The sequence below is a fragment of the Neospora caninum genome, chromosome VIII (assembly GCF_000208865.1).
Source record: "Neospora caninum Liverpool complete genome, chromosome VIII".
Classification (NCBI taxonomy): Eukaryota; Apicomplexa; class Conoidasida; order Eucoccidiorida; family Sarcocystidae; genus Neospora; species Neospora caninum.
This window is the reverse complement of record NC_018395.1, coordinates 3330732-3358635: the sequence shown is the minus strand read 5'-3', so window position 1 is coordinate 3358635 and position 27904 is coordinate 3330732. Positions and strand designations below refer to the sequence as shown.

General features: G+C 58.0%; 4 protein-coding genes across 4 annotated transcripts; 3 read left to right on the top strand and 1 right to left on the bottom strand.

Annotated features, from left to right (window-relative positions):
• Positions 1-32: 32 nt before the first annotated feature.
• NCLIV_034260 (conserved hypothetical protein) lies at positions 33-11561 on the bottom strand (the record flags this gene model as incomplete). Its single annotated transcript, XM_003883622.1, has 6 exons — positions 33-92; positions 697-840; positions 1696-1875; positions 2054-2299; positions 2871-6217; positions 6683-11561. The coding sequence occupies 6 exons, from the start codon at positions 11559-11561 to the stop codon at positions 33-35; spliced, it is 8856 nt and encodes a 2951-aa protein (XP_003883671.1).
• Positions 11562-11886: 325 nt separating this feature from the next.
• NCLIV_034250 (hypothetical protein) lies at positions 11887-12546 on the top strand (the record flags this gene model as incomplete). The annotated part of the gene is made up of 2 exons (XM_003883621.1): positions 11887-11937; positions 12277-12546. 2 exons carry the CDS (start codon positions 11887-11889, stop codon positions 12544-12546), a joined length of 321 nt encoding a protein of 106 aa, XP_003883670.1.
• Positions 12547-17066: 4520 nt separating this feature from the next.
• Positions 17067-20770, top strand: NCLIV_034240 (hypothetical protein; the record flags this gene model as incomplete). Its single annotated transcript, XM_003883620.1, has 7 exons — positions 17067-17639; positions 18004-18131; positions 18245-18360; positions 18917-19002; positions 19200-19325; positions 19766-19903; positions 20525-20770. The coding sequence occupies 7 exons, from the start codon at positions 17067-17069 to the stop codon at positions 20768-20770; spliced, it is 1413 nt and encodes a 470-aa protein (XP_003883669.1).
• Positions 20771-23675: 2905 nt separating this feature from the next.
• NCLIV_034230 (conserved hypothetical protein) lies at positions 23676-26665 on the top strand (the record flags this gene model as incomplete). Its single annotated transcript, XM_003883619.1, has 4 exons — positions 23676-23872; positions 24869-25037; positions 25846-25986; positions 26591-26665. 4 exons carry the CDS (start codon positions 23676-23678, stop codon positions 26663-26665), a joined length of 582 nt encoding a protein of 193 aa, XP_003883668.1.
• Positions 26666-27904: the final 1239 nt, after the last annotated feature.

Below are 27904 nucleotides of genomic sequence, written 5' to 3'. Positions count from 1 at the left end.
TTTTCAAACGTCTTCTCTGCAGCTTCGCCTTTTCAGAGAAAGGCCCGGGGCTGGCGGAGCGCCTCTGTGCTGCAGGGGCGTAGGACGTAAACCTACGAAGAAAGCAGAAGGGCGAGAGAATACAGGCTTGGGAATACCTGCACGGAATCCCCACCTTCCGTCTTCTCATCTTCGCGCCGATACTCTTATTCTTTCTGCCCAGTCTTCAGGGATCTCCCACGTCCCGTCCCTGTCCAACCTCTGCGCTTCACCGCGTCTCGACTCCTATTTGTGACGCTCGAGCGCGCACACGCATCTGTGTGTAAAGGCAAATCCAACGCTTGCATCTCACCTCCACAGTCGGCACCTTCCTTTCTCCCTCATCAGTTCTTGAGAACTATGTTCCAGGCAACCATCACTGGATCACTGTCTACCGTTATCGACATATATATATATATATATATATATATATATATGTGGGAACATATCCGTAAATGCGAATGCGATGTTGAAGCCACAGACGAGAGACTCCACCTCGACAGAGGCACGGGTGTGACTTCCGTTACGTCCTCAGAATCTGTCCGGAGTCCCTTCAACTTGCATGCAACTGATTGTCTCTACTCCTCTATGTGTGCCGGGAGAGTCGCTGCGGCTCTCTGCCTCTGCTATCGAAAAGACAAAGAAGTCTAGGTCGCTCGGTTCGCCGATCTCGCGTACCTTGTCAAACGCCGTGAGGCGAAGCTGCGGCGAGGGACAACAGAGCACCAGCTTCTTCGGCCGCCGGTGACCGGCGTAGTCCGTGGCGACGCGGTACTGCCGGTAGATCCCAATGGCGATTTTCTTTTCGAGTTTGATCAAGTGCTGAAAGAGACACAGAGAAACAGACACGACGAGAGGCAAGCGAGAGGAGACAAAATGAAAGCGAGAGGAGACAAAGTGACGGCAGACACGCGCGCTGTCCTGATCCGCTACAGGCAGCGTGGAAAAGAGCAAAGAAGACGAACGACTAAGAGCCACGGGATAAAGAGGACTTCTCCTAGGGTTTCATTTGGACCTGTCGGCACAACGGCAAGACACATCCAAGACTGAAAAGCGAGGGCGCAGGACCACAAATATAACAAATAACCTCCTACACACTTACATGGAGGCACCAACAACAATATAGGTCACAACCCATATCCCCATACACATATATGTACCTCTGCATAAGCACATAGATATAGATAGACACATAGGTATCCTGGTGTGAATGAGACAAAGCGGATAAGCCTTCGTGCCCAGAGGATATGCCTCCCTTCCGGGCATGCAAGAGACGATGCAGACTGTGGAAGTCCAGTGTGCTGCTCTCCGACAGGCGAACGGATACGGAAAACCTCGTGCAAATTTTCAGGTGTCTCGAAACGCTTCTTGCCAGCGCAACCTCCTCGTTTTCGCTCGCTCTGTGCACCTGGGACAGTGGAGAGTGACACGTCTCCTTTCCTGTCTCCCCCGTGTCCCTTTCACGCAAATCCACTTATACAAATCCACATATATATATATATATATATATATATATATATATATATAAGTAGAAATACATCTATGAATATATATATATATATAAATATGTATGTATATATATATATATATATATATGCATATATATGTATGCATACATATATGTATATATATTTATATATGCCTGTAAAGGGGCCTTCTTGAGCAGCCCGGATTTACCTCAAAGAGTCGTTTGAAGGGGACACCAACAAACATGGGCGGGACGGCCTCCAGGCCTAGAGGCGAAGACGAAGGCGACGTGGAAGTCGCAGCAGCACAAGACACGGAATTCGGGCCGCACGGATAGCTCGTGAGTTTCCGTCCCAAGCGCTTCTGTGCGTCGATGCACCCTTTGCGATCCTGTCGAACCATCAACACGTGCAGAAAACAAAAACAGACGATTACAAAGAGCCCATACATATAACTGTACATCCGTATACATTTATATATATGAATGCATGTGGACATTTTTCACGTTTTCTCGGTTTGAGTGCCTTATTTTCGGTTGCCGTGTTGCCTGGGTGTGTGGAGACCACACCTCGACCAGATAGTCGATGACGGAGGCGTCGACGGCGTATTTGGAGACGGGAAGCGTGTGCGCCATCAAACCGTAGAACATGTCTTCCACGCATGCGTGTCCGGAGGCGAAGAGGAGACTCCCGAGGTACGCTGCCGTCATCTCCTTCTTGTCAGAGACCCAGAGCCGGCGATACGAGTCGATCCTGTCGTAGACGAAGGCCTCGTTCATCACCATGGAGTTGTCGCAGTACTCGAGGAAGGAGCTCTTCAAAAGAAAACGCATCGCAGTGGAAAATCAGTCGACGGGCGCCGCCAGAGAACACAGACTTGGAACAGAGCCGGCCCAGCCTAGAGCGGCAACGCAGGACGGGCATGGGGAAGCAGATGCAATCCACGAACGGCGCAACGCACGCCGAGGGGTTCATCCAGCAGCGACAACCTGTCCAGGTGTTCCCTGAAAGACGGCGGTGCCAGCGCGGCGGAACAAGGCGCAACTGGAAACTCATGGACGTGAGAACAGGGAAGATGCGGGCGCACGAAAAACAGATTCTGGAGAGAAAGAGAATATCCATGAACGCGGTTCAGCAACGTGGGAACATCGGGGAGGAGCCTCGGAGAAACCCAGCCAAATAGACATGCGAAAAGTCGAGAGCGGCAGGACTGCCAACCCGTTTTTCGATTGCGCCTCAGGCGTCCCACGGCCTGAAGGGAAAAACGGAAGGCACGGTTTGGCGCGCAGAGGCGGCAGCGGCTCGAGGGGTGCTCGTGACGGAGAGTGGACGCGCCTCGCGTGCGAAGCGCGCAATGTTTTTGACGCGAAAGGACTGGCGACTTACCTCTTTCAAGTCGAGGAAGATGCCCGGCTCCTTCCGAGCTTTTTCATCCACGAAGCTCAGCAACTCGCCCGCGTCTCGGGCGCTCCAACCGCCTTCGCCACTTCGCTCTGCAGGTCCGCCCGCGGTGTCGCCTTCGCCCTGGAGGAAGGTCGCGTCGTCGTTCCTTTGCTGGCCGAGATCCGCGGCGGTCTCCGATGCCTCGTCCGGCGATTGTGGGGCCTCGAACGGATGAGGAAAAGGGAGGGTGCCGTGGCATTTCTCGCCCTCGCGCGCGCGCTCAGGCGCCCCAGCCGGCTGAACAACGCCGCCAATCCTCCAGCAGCGAGGCGCGCCTCCCACCTGCGTCCTCTCCTCGGCGTCGCCATTCTGCAGGTGCGTCTCGGCCGCTGTCGGCGACATCGCATGCCCTGCGAAACCCGCGGGCGTCGCGACCAACGAGGGCGCGCCGCGCACAAAGTCTGAGGGGACGAGATACCAAACCCGGCCGTCGTTCTCGCGCAGGTTCGCACCGGCGACGAGCTCGGCCCCCGGCGGTGCGGCTTCCGCGGCGCCTGCATGAGCGCCTGCGCCTGAAGGCTCGAACGCGGCCGATCCACTGTGCGCCACTGGGAGAAGGGCGACCGGGTTGGCCGCCGAGGGGAACGAGGCGAGAGGGACAGACGCGCCGTCCCCGTGCGCCTGGGCGTGGGACGCAGGCGGCGGGCCTGTTGGCCCCCCGGACGCTCCTGCGGGCCTCGGGCGCGCGGGCCCAACCGCCCCGGGCGGGGACGCGCCGGCCGAGCCAGGGCTGCCGACAGGCAGGCGTATGCCCAGGCTGCTCGCGACTGCGGGGTCGAGCGGCGCCGTGGGGGAGCCCAGAGGCGAAGGCGCCGCATGCGCCGGAGCGTACGCCATCCCAGGGGACCGCAGATTACTGCCCGCCGGCAGGTTCGGCTGTCGGAGCTGCGCTTGAAAGCTCCGATCTTCCAGAAGCTGCTCCAGTTCGTGCTGCACGGCCGACTGGTGCCGGAGCTGGTCGCTGGTCCGCTCGGTTGCCCCGGGACTGGGCGGCTCTCTGGAAGGCGACCTCGAGGCCGGAAACTCCTCGCGGCCTGACGCGACTGGGAGACTGATCCCAGAGACGTTCGAGGGCGCTTGGGGACTCGATGGCAACGGACCGGCGTCTGCAGACGCCCCCGCGAGAGCAGGCGAAGGCGCGCTGTGGCGCGGATCTGTGGCGAAACGCGTCACCGCGACTTCGGAGTCGCGAGGGTCAAGAGACGCCACCAACGGCCTTCGGCTCTCACGCGATCCACGTCCAGCGCTTGACGGTGCGTGCGGCGAACGCGGCAAAGAGCACGCCGACGAAGATTCGCCGTCTTCCGGCTCCACGTAGTCAGCAAACCCGTGGCGAGGCATGCGCAACCGAAGGCGGCGCGTCGCCTTGTGGACGGACTCGCCTCGCGAGCAGGAGCGCCACGAGCACGGCGAGTCGGCCAGACTCGCGGAGTCTGCAGGGGAAAACGTGGGACTGGAGCACATTGGAGGAATGGCGACATACCTGGCCAACTCGGATCTGGGCGAAACCCGAGCCGCCGTCGCCGACTCGCCGACTCGCGGCCCTCCCCCGGCTTCCCTTCCCGGTCCCTGCGGCCAGTGCAGCGGGCCCCGGCGAGGCGGCGACTCCGCCCGCGCGCCTGCCGCAGGGCGCACGTCGATCCGCACCTCTTTGCGTTTCGCCAGTGTCTCCGTCCGCGTCGGCGGTGATCGGCTCTCGCCTTCCACCACTTCGCCATCGGATCCTTCCGACACCGGGCACCGCGGACCGCCGGTCGACTCCCGCTCCTCCCAGCCCGCGTCGGGAGACTCCGCGTGATGCGCGACGGCTTGAAGGACGTGCGTCGCCCGGTCGGAGGCCTGCGTGTCTCGGGCACTCACGGGCGCTCCGCGAAGCCACTCGCCGCTCGCCCTTGGACCGGTTCCCCACGCGCCCGCTTGAGAGGCAAGTCTGCGGGGCAGAGCCTCCGAGTCGAGCCGAGAGAGCCGGCCGGCTGTGGCCTTCGCCTTGCTAGCCGTAGGCGCCCAGTCGCTGCCTTCGCCCAGCCGCGGGGCCGCGCCGTGGAGCCTTGACTCGTCTCCGGCTCCCGGAGGCAGCGAACCCCTCGGCCCGGCGGCGCTTGCGTGTGCGCCGAGCGTGCCCGGTGTAGGTCGGTCCGCCGCGCCGGTTTGCCGCTCGAAAGCGTCGTGGTCTCCGTCGCCTGAGAACCGCGAGTAGGGCTCCACGGCGTCGCCCGCAGCAGGCGCCGCGCCGGGCTCCCGCTGCCGCATCACGGGAAAGGCCCGAAAGAGGGCCTGAATGGTCTTCCGCACGAGCAGCGCTTGCGTGTCGAGGCGCGCCGCACTGAGGTCGCCCTTCCAGGCCACGTGCAAGGTGCTAAACACGGCGCAGTTCCTGGCGAGAAGCGCGCCGGCGCGGAGCAAGTCCGTTGTGCTCAAGGCGCTGCCGCGCACGTACGCGCAGGAGGTCGCGTAGGCGGCGAAGTCGGACGGTCCCACGGTCGCGGGACAGTGCGGCGCGAGAATCACCACGTTGTACGCGCCGTTCGCGAGGAGCGTCTTAATGAAGATCCGCAATCCCCGTGGCCAGCCACAGGCGAGAATCACCGGGTTCCCCGGGTTCGCAAAGATCGTCCGACGCGCCTCCGCCACTGAGTGCGTCTGGAGGATGCCACCGAACGCGGGCCGCCGGTTCCCGTGCAGATCACAGACCGAGGAGAACGCGAAGCTGTGTCCGAACGCGTGCTGCGAGACGGCCGCCGAGTCGAGAGACAGCGACTTGGCTTCGGTCTGACACAGCACGCAGGCAGCCTTCGGCTTCTGCGACGCTGCGCTGAAGTCCGAAGCTCCAGAAGCAGGCACTGCGGTTCCAGGGCCGCGCAGCGGCGCGTAGGGCGACGCGGGGAATCCAAAGGGAGAGGCCGGAGCTCCGAGCGCCTGATCGTCGCACGGCCCCGCGCCTCCTCCCAAGTGCCGGCGATGGTGTGCACAGACAGGCGCCGCGGGGGAAGGCGACGCGCCGCCGATGCCTCCTGGAGACGCGGGAAGCGCGGGAGGGCTCGCCCCCACGCCCGGGGAACCAGGCGCGGCGGCCGCCGCGCCTGGGTAGGTAGACGCCAAGCACGAAGCAGAGCCGAAATATGGCGAGACACCTGGCGACGCTTGCCCGGGAAACCCGCCGCTGACGCTCGACGAAACCGCGGGCAGAGGGTACATGTCGCCCGCCAGCGAGCCTTGGCCGCCGGACTGCGCCGGACCCGCTCTCGACGGTCCCAGCGCGCCGTCGCCTCCGAACGCTTGCGGATCCCCGCCTGAAAAACCGAGACGCGAAGCGAGACAACAGAAACGCAGAAACAGGAACATGCGTGTGTAGCCCGAGAGCGCAGAAAGTGCGGGGATGGCGGGGCCCACGGGAAAAAGGAAGAAAGCGGACACACGCGACCAAAAAGCCCATTTCTCTTTTATCGGCCCTTGCCGTCAGTATCCCCTCGATCGAGCTCTACAACCCAGGTGTTATCTCTTGTCACCATTTTCCCGTGTAGTCGAGTCTCTGCCGCCTGTCGCTCCGCATGTCGGCAGCGAGAAAGGGATGGGCCAGCGACAGGCGGAGCCCCCGGCGAAAGGCCTCCTCGACGCCGAGGCAAAGAAGGAAAGAGCTTCACGCAGCGGCATCCGTCGCGGTCGAAACACCTCCTGCTCGGACCCGGAGGAATGCCGTTCTGGGTCGTTCCCTTTTCTGTCGGTTTCTGCCAGTGTCTCTCTTCCCAAGAACTTACCCCTCGCGTTCGCGTTGTCGGCCGGGGCGGTCGTGAAGAGGCCTGCGTGGTGCATCCCTCCGAGGGACGCCTTTGCGCGCTGCGTCGCCTTCCTGCCTTGCTTCACGCCTTCAGCGACAGATGCCCTGGCTGCTGTCCACATGCGTTTCGCCGTTTGGCCCTCTCGCTCCAGAAGCGCAGTCGCTGGGAACGCAGACCCGCGGGTGTACCCAGAGGGCGACCCCGCGGCGCCGGAGAAGCACGGCGCACGGGGAACTTTCACAGGCAAGTCCCGCAGCGTGCTGAGCTTGACGACTGTCTCCAGCGAAGGGGCGAGGACGATGCCGGCGAAGGGCCAGGTGGTGTAACCGTTCACGAGCTCTTCGCCGATGAAGTACCGGAAAGGGTTTATCCAGATTTCCTTCGTGATGGCGATGATGCCAATGAGGAAGACTTCGTAGTGGGTGTACAAGAGCCGCGTCAGCAGCTTGTAGTGGACGCCGAGCATGCACTCGGGGAACTCCATGCGGTAGATGTTGTAGACCGCGCCGTCGGCGTAGTGGTGGAAGTCGGTCTTGCGCGGGGGGCGACTGGACGAGGCTGCGGGCTTGGCGCGGCTCGCCGCCCAGGCGATGCCCGTCCCCTCTTCGCTGGCCCGCCAGAACGTGAACCAGTTGGCGATCAGGGACACGAAGCCTGGACAGTCTGCGCAGCTTTTCCCGAGCAACTTCATCTTCACTTCGTTGATGCACAGCGTCGAGTACGCCCCCATCTCCTTCACGAGGGCCTTCCGGTGGTCGTGAATCAACTGGACGTTGATCGGTCTGACCGGGAAGCATACCGTGCGAACGCCCATGAACCGCAACAGCGTCATGTGGTCCTCCTCCTGCTCGCGGGTCTCGACGCCCTCGATCCAGCTCGGGTCGGGAACGCCGCTCGGATCCCCGCCAGCGCGCAACGTTTGGTAGGCCCGCGTGTTGCTGAAGATGAACACGGCCCTCGCGTTCGAGCAGTAGGACCGAATGTTTGACGGCAGTGGCTCGCCGCGGACCCCGCCGCGAATGCAGACGGACAGCGAGAAGAAGCAAATGTCGTCGTAGGCCGACACCGGGAGCGGCGTGATCACCAGAATCGCCTGGACGCTGCCGGGGAACGCACGCGCAATCTCCCGACAAATCACCGCAAGTTGTCGCGGCTGTATCGGCCCCACCATGCAGAGGTAGTCGTCACCGGGTGCGGGCGGCGAGCCGACGATCGTCCGCGGCTCGCGCAAGGCCTCCATGAGGCGCTGGACCTCGCCGGGAAGAAAGGCGAAGGTCGAGATGATGGTCACGATCGCGAGGGTTCGACCGGCTGCAGACCGCGGGACAAAGTCGCCGTACCCCACGGTCATGACGGTGACGATGGCGTAGAAGCAGAAGTCGTACACGTTCGTGTAGTTGATGTCGGGCTCTGGCGCCTCCAACACAAACATGCCGCCCGCAAAGGTGAGGACGATCATCAGCCAGGAGACCACGATGGAGAGAATGCGAAGCTTCACGACGCTCAAGTACGGAAAGCACCGGGACAAGACATGCTCGGTCTTGACCAGGCGGAGGAAGCGGAGCCAGCCAAAGAGAAGCAGCCAGGGAAACTGGTCGTGGGTCCCCACGTGCGGCTGTGCGTGCCGCTTCGAAGGCGCCGAGTACTCGGCGACGTCCCCCCAGGCGGGGTCCGGCCGCGCCAAGCCGAGCCGCTGGTCGTCGACGAAGCAGTTGACGATGAAAGACGTCATGGGCATCGTGAGGAGATCGACTATCGAGTACGGACTGAGGACGAACTGGAGTTTCCGAGGCGCGGTGAACAGGCCGGCGCAGTAGTCGAAAGTGACCATCCACAAGAAGGTGCTTTCCACAAAGTAGTAGGCCTGCGGCAGGTTGTCGAACTCCCACGCAAACAAGTCTTTGTTCTGCGGCTCGCGCACCATGAGCGTCGAGGCCCAGACCCAGACGGCGCACCAGGCCATGGTGCGCAGGAGCACCGCGAGAAGAAAGGCCGAACTGCCGACTGCCGGGCCAGCGACGGAGTCACACAGCATGACGAGGCAGCGAAAGAACAGCACGCACGACTCCTTCCGACCCCGCCACCAAGCCGCGAGCCGTTCCCGGCGCGTCCGAGGAACCGCCTTCCCCTTGGCGTATCTGCCCTCGTCGTCCAACTCGCCTGCTGGGTCCACTTCCTCCGGCTCGTACAGACTCTGCTCGTCCACCAGACTGTCGTCTTCATCGAGCATCAAGAGTCGAATGCGCGACGTCCAGTCGAGGTGCCGACGGGACAGCGATCCCGCGCGGCGGTGGCGAAGGCGGGTCTCGGCGCCGCCGAGGGAGTAGCCTCGCCCCCCGGGCAAACCAAAGAGCGAGTGCGGATCCTGGTCCTCGTAAAGGTAGTGTCTCGGCCACGGGAGCGTCGAGCGACGGCGGAGCCGAGGGTACCCCGGCGTCGCCCCGTCCTCATCCATTCCGTCCCTTTCGAGGACGCGCTGCATGTCTTCGCGACCCTTGCTGCCTGAAAAGCCCGGAGGCAGCCGCAGGGCTTTCCAGCTCCTCTTCTGGAGCGCGTCCGCCGCAGGCCGGGAAGCCTGTCCCGGGCTCTTCGAGAAACTGCGCAGCCGGAACAAGTCTGCGACGCGCGTGAACTGGCGAACGTCGCTGTCGGTCCGCTCTTCCGCGTGGCCCTCCGCGTAGTTTCGCCGCGACGCGCGCGGCAACTGGTCTCTCCTCGCGGGCTCGGTCGCGGTCCTCAGATCGACGCAGCTGGTCACACCCTTCACATGCGTTCCGCCGTACCCCGCGCCGTACCGGCCGCTCCCCCCCAGCGGCGCCTCGTAGCCCCACGGGCCTCGCGCCTGGCGCTGTCTGCCTGGTCGCGTCTGAGTGTAGTAGTTCAGGAAGCGACTCGGTCCGGAAATGCCCGGGCCAGCACCGGCGAGGGACAGGCGGTGCTGGCCGCGAGGGACGCCCTGGTGGCGATACGTGATCCACAAGTTGCTCAAGTCGTCACTCGCAAAGCGGACGGGATACGCTGGGTCGCGGATCCCCTCGGCGCCTCGATAGGCCATGCAGTGTGGAGTCCTCGGGCTGTATCCGTAAAACGGTGGATACGCTCCAGGCGTCATGCTGCGCGGCCTGTGACGGGGCGACGCGCCTGCATCTGGTTGGGCGCACCGGTCCGCTCGGTGTCCTTCCGGCGCAGAGCCGCCACGCGACGCGGGACTCTGAGGTCGGTCTCGAGGCCCCGAGGCGTTGCGTCGCGCCTCCCGACCCACGCCAGCTGGGGACGTGGAGGACGTCTCGCCCGGTCTGTGCGTCGATGTCGGACGTTCCCGAGGCGCGTGCGCGGCGTCCGAAGCTCCTGCCTGCGCAGAGGCGTCGCCATTCCACGGCGCCTTGCCCCCGCCGGGCGACGCCCGAGCGCGCTCGGCCTGAAGCCTGCCGGAAGTCCCGCTCCGGCGCGGCCGGTCAGTCTCCAGAGGCGGAGCGCTCCCCGCCCGACCCGAGAACCGTCGCGAGTCGAGACGCGCGTCCTTCGCCTCTTGCTGGGGACGGGACGCTCGCGGTCTGAACAGCCGTCGCCACCGGCTTGACTCCCGCGTCGCTTCGCTCGCCTCGCCGGAAACGTTTCCGTCCTCCTGGGTGCTCTTCCGCACCACGCTGCCACGCTCCTCAGGCCTGTCCCCGTCGCTCGTTGCGCCTCGCCCGTCCTCGCGGCCCCGAGGCTCGGCGCCGGAATCGTGTGCGGCGTCGGGGAGGCTCTGGAGGCGACTGGAGGTGTCGGATTCCGCCGGATGCGACCTCGAGCCGTGCGGCCTTCTCTCGCCTGCATCTGCTTCGCTCGTGCTACTCTGTTCCGCGAGTTCGTCTTCTTCGTCGACGGCGAGTCGCGAGTCCAACCGGGAGACGCCTCTGCGGAAAGAGAACCTTGAGATGGCCCCATTCTCCGGTCGTTTGCGGGCCTCTTCATCGCCGCCGAGAGGCTGCGCAGGATGCGCCGCGTCGTCGTCCCCCTGGTCCCCGTAGTCTGTTCCACTTCCCCGGGGGCCCGTCAGCTGCGTGGACTGCATGTGTTGCGGTCCGATCTGTTGCTGCTCAATCTGGTGAGAAAAGTTGAGCAGCTTGTCCGTGAGCATGCGTTCAAAGTAGCGTTTCCACGACGGCAGTTTGAGGAGAAGCTGGCAAAGGACCAGCATGGCGACCTCGATCGGAACGGCCACGGTCAGGGTCAGCCAGCGATAGCGGCCCAAATCCGCAATCGTGCAGTAGATCAAAAAGAGCGCAAACGCAAACACCAAGAGTCGCCCCAGGAAAAAGAAGCCGTGCGTCCACAACAGCTGAACCGCGCGTCGGCGGCCTCCGCGCTTCTTTCGATCCGGCAACTCAAACAGGTCAATATCCACTGCAAACGGCGACTGCTGCGGCGCGTGCGGGCGCGGGGGCGGCTCGAGGGGATCCCGGTCGACTCCACTGCCCGGTCCGCCCACAGCCGGCGCCGGCACATAGCCCGATTTTGAACGCTTGACGAAAGAGACACTTTCGCCGACGCCAGACGCAGGTAACCCCCCTGAGGCGTCTTGCGGCGAGGCAGAGCTGACCGCCGAGGAAGGCGGTCCTGGAGGCGCAGGAATGCCTGCGGAGTAGCCCGACGGCGACAAGGAGGGCTGCGAACGCGCACTCCCGCGTCGCGTGTCCACTCCCGAGGGAGGACTGTGGAACGGCGGGACACTCTGGAACTCATCCGGCTGACTGACGCAATCGGAAAACGCAGTCGCACCGCTGTAGCCTGCCACAGACGCCCTGACAGCTGGGGCCTGGAGCGACGCCGCACTCGCCGGCGGCCTCGTCGGCTCGCCGCTGGGACCCTCCATGGGTTACACCGGAAGAAGAGAAGCCTTCACGCAAGGCGAGGCGGAGAGAGAGAGCGCTTGATCGGGGAAGGAGAAAAGAAGCGTAGGGTGGCGTTCACGTAGAGTTGGAGCCAGGCGACGACTTCGACCGGAGAATGCCGACGTGTCAGGGACCAGGCGCTCGACAGGAACAGACGCCGCGACCAGGGAAGTCCTCGCCATCGACGTCAACACCACGGGGAAGAGAAAGAGGCGAGGGGGGGGGCTGAGAGGAGATGAAGACGCTTCTGAACGGCGCGCGAAGGGGAAGAAGTCAGATTCTGGAAACTTGTGGAAAACGCGAGAAATGCAGTCCAAGCCACAGAGAAGTTGTAGAACCGTCGAGACGATTCCCATAGTGAGATGTCGCGCGTCCGGAGACCGAGAGGGAAAACTGAGACGCCCAGTGTCGGGAAGACTGCTGAAATCACGAGAGTACTATGAAAACACCGCGAAGGCGGTGAACGGAGTGAAGGCAGCCGCCTGAGCGTCCCAGACACAGCGGGAAAATCGACAGTTGGCCTGTCCGTTTTTTGTAGGGGAGTCGAAGCCAGGCAAACGCGGATTCCGGATCGCAGGAGCCGAGAAAAGACCTGGCGGCCACAGACAGTCGGAACTCCGTCCGCGCGCCTTCGCGATACGGTCGGCGAGGGAGTCTGCCCGGTGATCGGCGTACTCCCCGCCGGCGCAACAACAGAAGAAGAAGAAGAAGAAGAAGAAGAAGAAGAAGAAGAAGAAGAAGAAGAAGAAGAAGAAGAAGAAGAAGAAGAAGAAGAAGAAGAAGAAGAAGAAGAAGAAGAAGAAGAAGAAGAAGAAGAAGAAGAAGAAGAAGAAGAAGAAGAAGAAGAAGAAGAAGAAGAAGAAGAAGAAGAAGAAGAAGAAGAAGAAGAAGAAGAAGAAGAAGAAGAAGAAGAAGAAGAAGAAGCTGTCGTCGAACGCTAGAAGCACGTCCGAACTCCGAAGGTGACGGACGGGTTTCTACGGTTGCAGTTTCGGGCGGTCAAAAAACGCCCACGAGCCGGTGTAGCAGCCACACGGATGAACGCCATCTCTTTTAGAAAAACGGAAAGCGACTCCATGTGGGGCAAGATGCCGACAGAAACGGAATTGCCTCGCATACAGCGGCGTGTGCTGTCTCTTCCAGGGAGGAGCCGAGACACAGAAATTGCTCCTTCATGGCGACATTTAAATACAGGTGGACGGGCTAGTCATCCTCGTTTCCATTCAGAGAGAACACCACAGTCTGTTCGGGCATCCTCAACCTGGTGTTCCTCTCTTGGGTGCTTTTCACTTCCGAAATTAAAATCCGGGGTGGGTCCCTTGAATCGGAATCTCCCGGACGATGCATGCGGTGAGACTGTGAGCACGGGAGTCACTCGATTAGACGCCGCATTCAGTCCCAGACTCCGAACGCGCAGTATTACTGTTGACTGAAAGGCTTCGCGTGAAAATTCGATATTTTCCCCCTTGCAAAGGCGTCTTCCACTGGAGAAGACGTACTCATAGAAATGCGCTAGCCCTAGACCGGAGGGGATGTTCTGAGGCTCTTGGCCGCTAGAAATGCATACGAGGAGCCGTGTGACCTCGGGCGTATGCTCGCAGCGAAATGGGGCAACATCTGTTTCGGTTTGGGCATTCTCAATTTTTCTGCACTTGCTCAGGAGCGAAAAAGGATAAAGGAAAAAGGGAACTCTCAAACTGGTAATCCGCTCCCTCGTTCATTTGTTCTGCTTCCGTGACAGAAACACCCAACCTTTGGTATGGGCAGACCTCCCTGCAGAACAAGCTGTCTTTGCTCGCTGCGTGCCGCCTTTCGGTTTGAGAGTTCCCTTTTCCCTTTATCCTTTTTCGCTCCTGAGCAAGTGCAGAAAAATTGAGAATGCCCAAACCGACTGTAGTGTTTCCTCTCTGGTCACGATGACAGGTTGGTTTCTGTCGTGGCGGGTTGCCGGTACTCCCCAGATATGATATTCACAGGCCGATCTGTGGGATGGAGTCCTTTGCTTCCGCGAAATGCCGGACATTCTTCTCGGCAACGAATCAGCTACATCAACCGCAAGTGTTACCGGAGCGGGTAGCAGGTCATGCACCGTACCGGCGCCTGGGGGTGAGGTTTCAACTGAGGGCACAAGCGAGCCTCTTGAAACCAGAGAAAACACTTTTTTTCACGCTTTATTTTGTGTGCAGGTGGAGCGGATTCTTCTGTCGTGCCCCCGGTTGTGCTGGTAGAAACGGTCCACATCCGAAACTCTGAGCAGTGCACTTGCGCTCAGTAGCGTCAGGCGGTACGATCCCGCGGCCTTAAAGTACCCGTATTCGCACTTTTGCTTGTCATAAATCCCTCAGTGACGACTACTCCCAATACGTACAATTACGGGAGTCTGACCCTCTTGGGCGATTCTGCACAGGGAGCCCTACCTGCGTGCTACATACGTTGCTGGCAGAAGAACACGTTAGACCTTCCTGTTTCGCCTGGCCCGTGTTCTAGTGTTTTGTTTGCGTCTGAGCACCTTCACCTGGCGAAGCATGGCCGGCAAACTGTCTTTTGACCCGAAACAGACAGCGAAAGCTGTGCGGGCGAAGAGCTGATTTGGAGAACAGCACTCTTCGCAGAGGAGCAAAAAAGCCCCCGGGTACTTGGAACGTGCGCGTTATCTGTAGCGTCTTCCATCTGGTTCCTGCATATCGCGCGAAACGGCGCCTCTCAGCGAATGGCTACCATCAGGAAGTAACTGTCTCCCACCTCTCCTACATGGGGAGGCAAGGAATCTCCCAATAACAAATGTGGTGTCAAGAAAACCTGTGGAAGCGGGGGGATCGTGGCCGAGGACGCATGCTGATGAACGAGTTCTGTAACCTCCATAAATTGTCCTACTTCGTGGACAGTTCCTTACATTCTTCCTGTCCCAGGAGATGTGGAAGATGGTCCTTCTGCGAGTTGCGGGAAGACATAAGGTTTCCGCCGCCATATATCGTGCTGTTGCCCCGTTTCCCGCCAACAGGACGCCCATCAAGGCGCTGTCGGCTCACGTTTTTCTTCTATTCGAATGCATGTAGCAGGAATCCGAGTCTTCCGAAGCAGCCGCCGTCTCCGTAGCACCGTCCCGCGGCCACTTGGCACAAGTGGATGTTCTGCCCAGATATATTTACACAGTCGCTTAGCCACGTCCCCGCGATGCATCAAGCCTTTCGGGTGAAACGGCCCGCTTGCTTGCTCAAAGCAACATTATGAATGCAGTTCGTCCAGCTCGTTCTCCTGTTTGTGAACAGCCACTCCGCTGCACGAGCCCCAAACCGGAACTTTGTAATCTCAATGGTTTGCAATGGAACCATAACACAGCGATATTTGCACAGTTCAACCCTGCATTATTTAACTCGGGTAATCAGGGCTAGGTTGGATATTCTGTACCAACCGTTATAAACTCGTGATGTCTTTGTCGTCTATGTAAATCTAGTAATGCTTGTCAAGCTCCGTGTATCCAGTTAGCTCACTGCGCAGCTTATGCTTAAAAAACCACCATTTGTATACAAGCTGTACGAATGTCAGGATCTTCACTTTGGTAGCTTCCTTGCCGATGTTCGTCTGTACGGAACACTTAGGTCACATCAACCGCTTGATTCCCTTAGGGACTGCTTATACTTGACACTGTTACGACGGCCACTATTAAGTAACGGCTGTGTGCAAGGCAACGGTGTGCTGTCCACGTCGCGCCAGCGGAGCCCAGGGTTTTCCACCCAGGAAATGCTTTGCAGTCCGATGGCTCCTCACTCCAAATTCCCCTGCTCTTGAAGACTCTCACGAGAAGTTCACTCGACCTCCTCGAGTTTCACCCCAGCCCCCCTCTCGCCCTTACTCTCCGTCGTCCCCGGAGAACTGCGTGTCCCGAACCAAGACCGTTTCAGAATGTAACGCCGCTGTACAGAATGCAGCCTGATTGCTGGGGGCTGATTCTGTAGCACAAAGATCTGTGGGAAAAAAGCATAGAAAGGAACGGAGTGGGTCAGGTATGAAATCTGCGACGTGGCGAAAAAGCTGTCACAATCGCCTCGTGCGGTGTCCTACTTCCGGCAAGCAGCATGCATTCACGCGCGGTGCATGCTCTCTGGTGTGTCAGATGTGAATTCAGCTTTTTCCTTACTCTTTGCCGCCTGTGGCATGAGGCGAGTCGTGTCAGCGTCGCGATCTCGGAACCTTTCGTGTTCGGTTGCTCTTGCGCGCTCTCCTTCTGTAGGCCCTGACCACTCCGAGGCTCGTTCGTCGTGAACTCCGCACTCTGTCCATTTCCCGCGACCTATCCCAGATGTTTGTTGTCCTTGGAATTGTCCTGGCTTCGCATGCAGCCCTGCTGCACAGTTTCGGAACTTTATCAAGCGCGCGTTTCATGATTGTGTTCTCGCAGAAGTCGGCGTCAAAAACTGCACCACTGTGCCAGTCTTTTCTGCGTTGAAGCGGTCGCCCCAGTCACCCAACCGTTGACAGGGCGCAGGCCGGCCATTTCGCTCGGGAAAAAGCGGAGCGAACGGGGCTTGGAGAGGAACGAGGAGCAAACGTTCGACAGTTTGGTGCGCCCATTTCGAATCTGTTTTTTTTGATCGACTCCCAATGAGCAACACGAGCGCGTCTCCTCTTTTCATGGAAACCTGCTCCGGCCCCGTATGTCCGTACACCGCGTACCTAGCGGTTTGCCCGTCAACTTTGCGAAATTCCTTTCGGCCGCGTTTTCCCCTTTCCCGACGGCCGAACGGGGCACGGGAACAGGCGGCTCCTGTTTTAACGGGCACGCCATACCTCTGCTGTTTCGGCTTTTCCGGTTCTTACTTCACTGCACGGAACCTCCAGGCCGCCCGCGCACCTCTCTCTGGCTGGGCTCTTGTGTCACGACTTTTTGCAGTTCGCCTGTTTCACTTTCTGCAAAATGTTTCCCGCTGAAAACGGCCCACGCTCTGGGGATGCTGGAGAAATGAACCTTCTGGTCCCCCGGCCCCTGCCGCTCTAGGCTCCGTCCGCTCCGTGGTGCGCCGCAGGCCTTTCCCGCGAGCGGTTCAGAAGGGACCGGTCGCGCTTTCTTTGTCCACGTCTCCCCAGACTTCTCCACGTTGCTCACGGCCGCTCGAACCTTTTCATGCTGCGCCTGCCGCTGCCGGGGCCTCGCCCCGCAGGCAGGTGCGGCGGTAGCTGGTGACGTGTGTCTGCTTCGCACCGCTTAGGCTTCCTCTCGCTCGTGTTTTCGGCAGAGGCGACCTCACCCGAGAGCTCGCTTCCCATCTTTGCCCGCGGCTTCGCTAAATAGGGAGATGTGATCTGCGCCCGACAGGTCTGATCTGTCATTGTCTTTCTGTTGCGAGGCGCCCTCGCTCTCTGCACATGCCCCAAACAGAGCCTTTTCACGCTCGAAGAAAGGCTCCGACAGTGTGCGACCTTGTGTCAAACCCTTCTGCGTTGTCCCGCGTCGACCTCACGCCCCCAACCCTCCTCGTGTCTCCAAGATGTTGGCTCCCTGGCCTTTCCGCAGGGGGGACTGTCCGTCTTCGTCGCCTTCTCGTGAGTGGGGACACGTCGCCTCGGCCACGGACGCAGCGGCTGAGCCCGCAGCCCCGCTGTTTTCTGCGCGCGCCTCTTCTCTTCTGCAACCTTCCCCTTCGTCCTCTTCCGACCTTCCTCCGGCGTCCAGTCTCCACCCCAAGCCGCCGTCTTCCTCGTCCGTCTCTTCTTCCCCCTTTTCCCTTCTTCCTGACTCGCGGGCGCCCGCCTCATGTGCGGCAGCCTCGAGCTCGTTGCAGGGCGAGGCAGTCGCTGGGGCGCGTGAGCGTCTCGTGCTCAGCGCAGAGCCCTCGACCGGCGCGACAGGCAACTCGCCTCGCAACGGGCAAACCGAGTGTCTGCTCGGCGTGAAGACCGAGACGCTCGCCGACACGGCGCATGCAGTTATGGTCAACGACAGCTGGACAGCGGCGACAGCGCCTCTTTGCGCGGCCTGCCAGGTGCTTCGAGGTGCGCTCGCTGGGTCATGCGCAAAGACCGTCGTCTACCCTCTGGACCGCCTCAAAATGCATCTCCAGGTGCGTTCTCTGTCTGTGGCTGGAGGAAGCAAACGTTCACGCCCAACGGCGCTGGGGCCCGAGGATGACAGAAACACTTCCAGATTTTTGATGGGACACTCTGGGGCTGGACCCCTCTCCGGCCGACACAATGTGTGGGGAGGCTGCGGAGATCCCGGTCTTGACCGGGAACCAAGAGCAACTGAATGTCTCTGTGCGAACCAGAGAGGCGTTTCTGAGCCAGCGAAAGATGTTGAAAAGACGTTCTCCGCGTCGCGGGCGCATTGAGTTTTTTCTCTTGCTTGACATGGCTTCTGGGTTTCTGGTGCACAGTCGGCGGAAGCGGCATGTGGTGTTTCGCCTCCTTTTTCGGCTTTTCGTGTAGGTGAAAGCCGCTGCAACGGGCCAGGCATTCCAGCTCTCAGGCGCGTACAGCGTCATGAAAGGCATGGTCTCTCCGGAACAGGGCGGCCTTCGCGCGCTCTGGCGAGGCAATGGAACCGCGTTCATCCGGTGAGTCACGTTTCCGTTTCCTCGTCTTCAGTCCCCCACACACACACACGGCCACCTGCACGCACGTTGACGCTCTCCCCGTTGCGTCTCTGGATTTCCCTTTCTGACCTCAGGGCCTTCCCCTACAGCGGCTTCAGCTTCTACTCCTTCGAGCGGTACAACGCGTATCTCAGATCGCGAGCGCCGTCGTGCCCGAAGCTTTGCCACCTAGGGGCGGGCTCCGCCGCAGGTCAGTCGCCCGCAGGGGGGACGTCCGGGACGGGAGCATATTGCGGGACAAGAGACGTTTCCGGTCTGTGGAGGGACAGGCGGCGCGAGCTCGAGAACGGACGGAGACAGCACGTCCCACGGGGTTCGCCGCAGCCTCGAAAAAAGCCGGGAAAGAGGTGATACACGCAGCTACCTATCTATGTATCTGTCTATATATATATTTATATATATTTTATATGGGTGTATGTGTATGCACTGACAAACGCATATCCATACGAAAGAATGTTCACATGCGCCAGCAGACAGATGGGGCGGCAAGCACAAATTTCCAGGCGTGATGTATCTCCGCCTATACTGTATATGTATCCATATGTATATCAGTAATTGTGTATATATTCGGATGCATGTGCGAAGCTGTTCACCTGCTCAGCGGTGTGCACTCGTGTGTGATAATCGCGACTGGGCCTCGTCGGTGCGAGAAGGCGCAATGGAAATCGGCAAGATTGATTTGCCTTCAGAGTGTGGTTCGCGGCCTGGCTGACGGTGAGTGCCGTCTGTGTGCTGTACCTTTCCAGGGATGACTGCAACGCTCATCACGTATCCCTTGGATGTGTTGAATACCCGCATGGCTGTAACCGAGCACCGTCTCTCTTATGCCCAGGTAAGCAATCAAACTCACCGACGTTGAAGAGACACACGGAGACAGAGACAGCGAGAAAAGGGAGAGAGAGAGAGAAACAGCGAGAAAGGGAGAGAAAGAGAGGGACTGAAATACAGCAATGAAGAGAAAGGGAGAGTGGGTGAGAGTGTGCGGCGCCGTCAAGGTCGTTTTGCGTCTCGTTTCGCTTTTTCCCTCAGGTGTCGCTTTGGCAGTTTGAAGGCTTTCGTTCTCTGTTTCGTGGAATCTCGGCAACGGCGTTGGGGATTGTCCCCTACGCAGGCATCTCGTTTTGCACTTTTGAGTCCCTCAAAGAGGAATGCAGAGTAGGTGCTTCCTCCCTGCTCATTCTCTCTTTTTCGCTTGTTTTTCTCCACGCGCGTTCTCGCTTTCCGCAGCTGAGGTTCAACCTGCCGCTTAGTTGCTACGCAAAACATATCACCCCTCTCGTATTCCTCATTTTGCCTCCCGCTGCGCCGTCCGTCCGCGTCTCGCTTTTCTCGCATCCGCGCGCTGTCTGCACTTTTTCTTCGGCTGTCACGGGACCCGCTCGCTTTTTTTCCCGCGTCTCTGGCTTCATCCCGAGGTCGCGCCGCTGGCCCGTCTCGCGCGCGTCTCTCTGCGTCCCTTCTTTCGTTTCCTTTCTGGCGTCGGTTCAGCGGTTTTGCCGCACACGCGTCGTCTGCGGGTGCCGCCCGTATAGGCGCCTGGGTCTTCAGCCTGGAGCGTTTTCCTTTCCTCGCGCGTTTCCGTTCCTCTTTGCTAGGCTCAAGGAATTTCCGTCACACCCATGGTGAACGCGCTGTGTGGCGGGGTGGCGGGCGTCGCGGGGCAAACGGCGACGTATCCTCTCGACACCGTCCGGAAGTTCATGCAGTCGAGTTCCTTTCTGTATCGGTTCCAAGTAAGCGTCTTCCACAGGGACATTGAGGAAGGCTTTTGGGAGGGATCCGAAGGAGGCACAGAGGACGCGCGCGACACAGAACCCGCCAAGCACTCTCGTAGCTTTATCTCAAAAACAAGGCAGAAAAGCGGTTTTAGCTTTCACGCCGCTGCCTCGGGCAGCGACGGCTGAAAAGGATCTCGAGACGAAACGCGTTTCCGTCTTCGCGCACGCGCTGTTTCACCCAGAGTGCCCCGGCTGAACTGCCATGCATGGCCCGATTGCGCCGAGCGCGTTTGAGGTCCGTTCTGGAGTCTTGGGCGCATGGCCCGGAAAGGTTTCCAAAAAACCGAGTCAGGCGATTCGGACCTGCCGTCCACGACCGCGTTTCCGCGAGCGCAAGATGTGTCGTTTATCGCGGTGTCTCTGTCCCTTCCGTCTTCGGGTTCCGCTGTGTGGTGTTGCGCCTTGGCGGGGGCCACAGGTATGTGTGTGCTTCCCCCTGCGTCAGCTTTGCATGCACCTTTTTCCCTCCCAGCCGAGAGCGCGCCGCGCACACGCGCGCGTCCAGCGCGTTGCAGCAAGGACTGCCTTTAGACGCTTGATTGGATGCTTCGCGCTGCGTGCGGACGCGTTTTGCAGGAGACAGGACACACCGGATCGGCTGCGCCGCCATCGCTTGTGGAGGCTTTCAAATTCCTCTACAGACGCGCGGGGTGGAGAGGTCTGTACAACGGCGTGTCCCTGAATTGGATCAAAGGCTTCCTCGCTGCCGGCTTGGCCTTCTCCCTCAACGAATCGGGGAAACAGTATCTGACCCCGAGGTTTTGCCAACATCCAGAACGCGCCGTCTACACGAGAGAGGGAGAACCGCAAAGGCGCACCTGAGACGCGTACGCGGGTGTACCTAGATCTTGACATGCATGCTGTACATATGTATGCATATTTGGAGCGATGCAGAGATCTATACATATACATGTATAGGGGGAGGTAAAGGAGCACAAATCTCGAGCCTGGGGTCTGTACACTTGCGGCCTTGGTAGGAGGAGGCGGCAGAGGCGACGGTGGTTGTCTTTCGCTGGGGGCGTCTCCATAGGAGTGAAAAGACAGGAAGTTTCATTTTGCTGTCTGTCAAGCGTGGCAGCTGGCCGCACCATTTCAATGGAGGTTACAAGGGTAGAGAGAAGAAGTGGCCGCCTTTGTGGGTTTTGAATCCCGCTCAGCGGAGCGCGTTTTGCCCGCGGGCGCGAATGTCGCTCGTGTCCAGAGACGCGTTAAACCGTCGTCCATCTCTGGAAGGCGTGCCTGAGAATATCAAGGCAGCAAAGCGTGCAAAGAGGGTCATTTTGCGTGCAATCGTGTACAGAGCTATTTGGGCGCTTCACGAGAGTGCAACGCGTTGTGGAGGCGACTCACGTGCGCGTCCCTCTGTCCCGTTAACAGACTCGAGGCTCGCCGTGAATACCCAAAGACACACGGTGAGGCGGCAGAGAGAAAGGATACAGTAGAGGCAATGAGGAGAGGAGAGACAGTGGACGCCGCTCGAGCGCATGGGTGGCAGAGGCATGGTAAAAAATGAATCAGGAGCGCAGCGGAGAAAGAGCTGTAAAACGTCTGCTTGGGGGCGCTTCTCAGAGAAGCTGTTCGTCTGTGGTTTTGAAGGAGAAAGTGGGTGTTGCGTGTGCATTTCCTCTCCGTGATCGGAGAGGCGAGCGAGCGGTGGCTGATGAACAGCGAGGACGGAGGCCGCAGCGGGGAAAGGGGCGGAGAGACGCGAATCGCAGATAAGGGCGGCCAGCAGGAAGGAACGCCACAGACGCCGGACATCGACAAGCCGAGTAGGGAAGAGTAACGATACAAACTCGCGGGGGGGAGAAGGTTCCGCCGCAACGGCAGGACGACGACAAGTAACGAGAAGGCCGAGACCGAATCGCAAACAAGGCTCTCATGGGCCGGCTGACTCAGAAGCTGAAACCAAAATGCGGCGAAAACGGACGCAAGCACGGGCCACGTTCTGCGTTACCATGAGGCTTCAGTTCACGTGGAGAGAGCGTCGCGTGGCAAACGCTTTGTGTAGGCGGATGCACAGAAATTTACAGGGAATTGATAGGGAAGCCGAAGAAGTGGGCGCCGGGACCGTAGAGGCGTGTGTGGTGCTCGGTTGTTTCTCGGTTTTGTCATCCGTTGCCCTGTAGCGCCTCCTCTAAAAACATCTCCAAACGAAAGTTTAGAAAGCTGTAGGGTAGACCGGCGTCACCACAGCCCCCAGGGACGGTGGAACTGGGGATTCAGTCTGCCGGAGACCCACAGTGGGAAGTTAAACCGGAAAACGCCTCCGATGTGTCAGATGTGTGTGTTGGGAAAAACCCGTGTCAGTTCGTGCACGATCCGAAGAAAGCACAGGTGGAACACCGAGACCGATTTTTTTTCTTGTGTCCTTGGAATGCCTGTTATTGCGTGTGTGTGGATCCGTTTCTGAGGGGACGGCGTCTTTTCTCCACAGTTTTTCAAACCGTCTGCTTGCCTTTCTCCTCTCCACCTTTTGTGCCTTTTCTGACGTTCCCCTTCGTCGCCTCTTGCCTTCTCGGCTGCTCTTTCGCTGCCCCAAGTGCGGACCTCCTGAAACTCGCAGGACCCACGGACACACCAGGCTAAGCATCGAACAGGGGCCACTTAAATATAACAAATTTATTTGCACCTATACATATACATGTATATGTATATATATGTTTATGTATATGAACATGTACACACGCGTGTAGATGCTTGAGCGTAGAATACTCGTTCAGCGATCCCTGCATCGACGCGCGGCACGCCGCGAACGATTCTGGACCAAGTACAGAAATGCATGCGCATATCGGTTGCCCAAAAAGAAAACATGACGCATATCTAGCTTACATATATATACTGTTGTGTATCGAGTGTTGCACGTCAAAAAGCGTTGTCATAAGCTGTTCTCAGGATCAAATGTCATACGCCTGGTCGTCAGATTAGGGACGTTTAGCCTCCCACCATACTTGCAGTCGCATCTACCATCCATGACTCTCAAAGTTAACCGATTACAGAGATATACACAGACGTGTCTTTCTCTCCCTCTCGCTCGCTACCTCCTTGTCTCCCTCTCTATTTAGACCCGCTGTTGTCCCTATCTATCTAGCTAACTGCCTAGATTTCACCTCTGGATCGGTCTCTCTTCCCCTACGCTGCTATGAAAGAGAACACTGGATCTCGCAAAGGTCGATTTCAAAGGTCGACAAAGCAGAGTTGCCGACGTTGGGTTCTGAGAGGTTTAAGCGATTTCGATCAAGAGAGGACCGGACCTTTTGCAAACGTTTGTTCGGAGCGCCCGGACCAGCGACTTGCGCATGCGCGCGCTAGCCCCCCACGACCAGCCGCGCTGTGGTAGCGGATTTCCGCCGCGGAAGAAAGCACCTAACACCCTTGCCTCGTTCCTCTTCTCTAGCAACTCTAGGGCCTTGGAGAATAAACAGGAAAGCGTGAATTGTCAGCTGTCCAGGAAACCTTATCCTCCCAGACTTCCCTGGAATGCTTCTGGCCAGCGCCCCGTCCGAGGACCGCTACCTCGGAATTCGCATGCACGCGCTCCCAGGAAGTCGAAAAGCAACATGAATCTTGGCTGTTTCGTGCTCTTCTTCCCCCTTTCTTCTTCGTTTTCCCCGCTCCTCCTCTTCCCTCCTCCTTTTCCACGCTTCTCCTCTTTCCTCCTTCCTCCCTGCCTCCTCCCCCCCTCTGTCCTGTCCTGAGGTGACAGATACCTCCTCTTGTCTTGCAAATGCGGCCGATCCGCGTTTCTCTCACCGCCCAGCGGACCGACGTCTTGCCTACGGCACACGCCAACCTGTCAAATTCCTCGCCCTCCGATTCCCCCCTCCATCTTCTCTCTCCGCTGTCTGTCTGCTTTCCGCAAGTTCCCTGTCTCTCTCTTCTTTTCGCAGCTCCCCTCTCTATTTCTCTCTCTCTTTTCGCAGGGCGCTTCTCTCTCGTGGCAGATCGTTCCTTTTTTTAGGCGCTTCTTTTAGCCATCCGGGCGGCCTGGAGGATCCGAGAAAGAAGCTGATTGAAACCGCACGATGAGTGCCTTGTCGCTTTTTCGTTTCATCTTCGCCGCGTTTTTCCTCGCGCCTCGCGGCTGTCGAGCGGAAGTAGGCGAAGGCGGAGAAATGGAAAGCATGCTTTTTTGCACCGTGTGCACCGTCGTTGTCGGGTGAGGCACGCACAAAGGCGAATGAGGGAGAAAGGCGAAAAAGCATCAAGTGTGTTCTCTGCAGCTGGATTCCCCTCGCCCTCTTGTCTCTTCGTCAGATTCTCGTCTTCCTCTTGTCTCGTGCTTCACGTTCTCGTCCTCCACGTTCGTTTCAAGTGGCAGTCGTTCTCTCTGCGCATCTACACGCTGAGCATTTCCTTTTCTTATCGGTCCTCAAGAGCCCATAAGAGGACACGCCGCATCCCTCAGGATCTGCCTCGAAACTCTCCATGTTCTCTGCCGCACACGTCACGCCTCCCCTGACATCTCTGTCGCTCTTCCTGCTGGCCTCTCTCCGAATTTTTCTCTCGCTTTTTCTCCCTCCTTTCCTCTCCGCTGCCCTTCCTGTCAGTCTGTCTCTATTTCTCTGTCTCCCACCCTCTCTGTCTTCCTTTCTTTCTTTTCTCCTTCTGTTTTCCCCTGCCTGCCTGTCTCGATTGCTCTCTCCTGTCGGTTTGTCTCTTCTTCTCTTCCTCTTTCTTCCTGCCGTCTCGGAAAGCCATGCGCCAGTCTCTGCTTCTGTAGGGCGCCACTAGACGCTGGCACGCGCTCGAAACGTGCACCTTGAACGCCGCTGCGTTCCCGTTTCTCTTGCCTTGCTCTTTTCCACTTCACCTGACAAGCGTGGAAATCTCTACCTTGCGTGCGCGTGCCGTCCTGCTCTCAGCCCGTCTCGTGAATTCGGAGTGTGAACGCGCTGCGTCGCCGTCTTTTCTCAGGAGCTTAAACGAGGATCTGAAGTATTTGTTAGACGCAAACAAATACTGGAGACAAGCTGACTTGGATCAACGCCTCGCACTTGCATGTGGGCATCCTCAAATTTCGAAAGGCGAAATGAAGGCGGGCTGCGGTCGCTTCATGATGGAGCATTACCGCACACTCAAGCACGAAGTAGGGCCCGTTAAAACTCCGTAAAGCGCGCCGCCTAACGGCTTCCAGACAGATGCGCATCCACGCGTGTGCGAAGCTGACGGTCGACATCGGACAGGCATAGTGCGATGTCACGAAAGACGTAAAGCGTCCACAACACCATGCTCGCCGAGGCGAATGCTGCGCTTTTGCACCTTGAGGGGAGCGCATCGTACATGCATGCGCATTCATATCTCTACCCATGCTAATACTTGCAAACAGACATATATATATATATATATATATATATATATATATACGTGTCTATGTGATCGTACGCAAATGTTTATACATCTATACACATACGTATACACCTATAGTTATGAATCCATTGATATTTGTGGAAAAGTGTGGGAGATGTGTTCCATCACTCTTACACTTCATGCCGGTGGAAACGCCATCCTTGTGCGCTTCGTGAAACGATTTCAGCGAACGATAAAGATGTATCGGCTGAACCCTGGAGATTTGCCTTTGAAGGCAAGAGGGGAGAGCGCGGCAACACTGGGTGGAAACAGGAAGGGTCGTCTTCCTCGTCGTCTCATGTTGACTTTCCCCGTGTCCTCGCTGTCGGCATGCGTGCCTCCTCTCTCCTGCATCGGCGCCGTGCCTTTCCTATGAACTCTCTCAGCGTGGTGCTATGTACGCCCAGAGCGCTATCCAGATAGACCTTCGACAACAACACGTACGCGTCCTTTTGCGTGGTTCTGTCAGGCTGTTTCAGTTGGGCGGTTTCCGCATGTAGCGATGTGCGCTGCCTCGTGTTGCGTCTCCTTTCCTCTTGCACATTCAGCTGTACAGACGGTACACTCCAGGCTACGAAGAGCACGAAGAGCTCCTCGCAGTGCGCGATTTCTGCGAAACTCTCAAAGCGTGTCGGCCGCAGCAGCTGACGCTGCACGAACACTACGCCCGCGCTGCCCAGCGCATGGTTGTAAGCTTCCCTGAGAATCGTCAAGCGCCCTGGAAACCCACAAAAAGCTATCAGCATCTGCGCACATATATCGATCTACAACTATATGCAGGTATTTTATGTTTTCTGGTATTCATGTGTGCACAGGAATGTGTGCAGCACATAGATGTATGCATATGTAAATATTTCTATGTATGGACATCTACCGTTTGATGCATGCTCATGTTCATGCAGACAACGGTCGCTACATACATATATGCGTAAATGTGTATTTATGGATTTGGTATGCGGATAGATGCATAGCTGTGTAATTCGGTTTACTTAGGTGCAGAAAAAATGATATATATATATATATATATATTTGGATGCCTGCATGTATGCGTGTATTTATGTGCGTATATATATATATATATTTGGATGCCTGCATGTATGCGTGTATTTATGTGCGTATATATATATATATATATATATATATAGAGAGAGAGAGATGTATATACCTATTTATGTGAGGATATCCGTGAACGTTCGAATGTATCTTGTGTGTCACATTTTAAAGCGGCATTTCGTCCAGTCGTTTTTGTTTGTGCCTTGCGACTCCACGTTGTTTCTGTCGTCGCTTCTTCAGGGGGAATACGAGGACAAGCAAAGCCCGTATCTCGCGTACCAGCACAAGAAAATGAAGGAGAGACTTCTAATGTAGACAACGCCATTCAGCCTACAGGCAGGGTAAAGTGGCCTCGGCCCCTCACTCGTTTTTCCTGGTCTCTTGTCTGCTGTTGTACGTGCGTTTCGGAAACGTTTGTCTTCGCCTCTGTTTTTTTCCTGTCTCTCTTTTCCTCTCGCTGTCCTCCGTCTTCTTCCTCTGCGGTTTGGAGCGATGCCGCACCTTCGTCTTTTCACATGCAGTTCACGCTCTCTTTTTTCGGGTTGAAGGTTTTGTTTTGGCCCGTTTCGGGCCTTCCTCATTCGCTCCGAATATAAGCCGGGCAAGATGCCCCGAGCGGCGTCGGGACGTCCTGGTTCGGGGCGTTTGGTGCTCATCCCTAAGGCGTGCATTTTCCCCCTGGAAAGGAGGGATGGAGCGAGTCCTAGTTCTGCTGTACAGACACACGCAGGGGTTCCTGCGTTCGTTTGCGCGTCACATGTGGAAAGGAAGCACTCTGGAAGCTTCTCTTTACAATCGCTCTGTGTAGCGTTTTACGCGCACCGACGTATCCACGCATCTGCCAATCTGGATAGCCATTTTTCGTTTGCATGAAGACTCGTCACTTATGGGCGAGGGAGAGCGATCAAGGCTTGTTCGGATGCTCGACATATTAATGTTACGACGCATCGGCGATGTGCTTGGCGGGAGTCCTAGGTTTGTACAAACTACCTTTTTCTGGGGAAACGAAAAAGGGATTTCTTTTCCGACAGTCAGTCTCTTTGCAGATCTCCTGGAAAAAAACACGACAGGGGTTTCGGCCCATTTCGCCCGCGGCGGGCCCTGGCAAAGCTGGCAGGGTTTGGCCCGGCACCTCGACCTTTCTAAGAGGCTTGCCGTCGGCGCCTAGCCCTATTTATTCGCCGATATGCACATAAACGTGTGCGTCTGGCTATGAATCCAAAACGGACCTCGCTCCTATGTTTCTCACTCTGCACACGTGTGCATATCCATAAAAGTATACGCGCAAGCACCTCGCTCTCTCTATGGATATTGACAGAAACATGAAGCCTCTGGGCTGGCAGGTGTACATTTACAAAGGGCGTCTAAAGGCGAGCCGTCGTAAGTTTTTCTGCCCCGTCAGCATCCACATTTCTCTCTGTCTATATATATAAGTCTATACATATAATGCGAATTAATGCATATATCTCTACGTATATATGTACATATACATGTACCTGTATATGATGGGGAGTTTGATGAATGTCGAGTACGAGCTCCAGAGGGGCGTAAAAA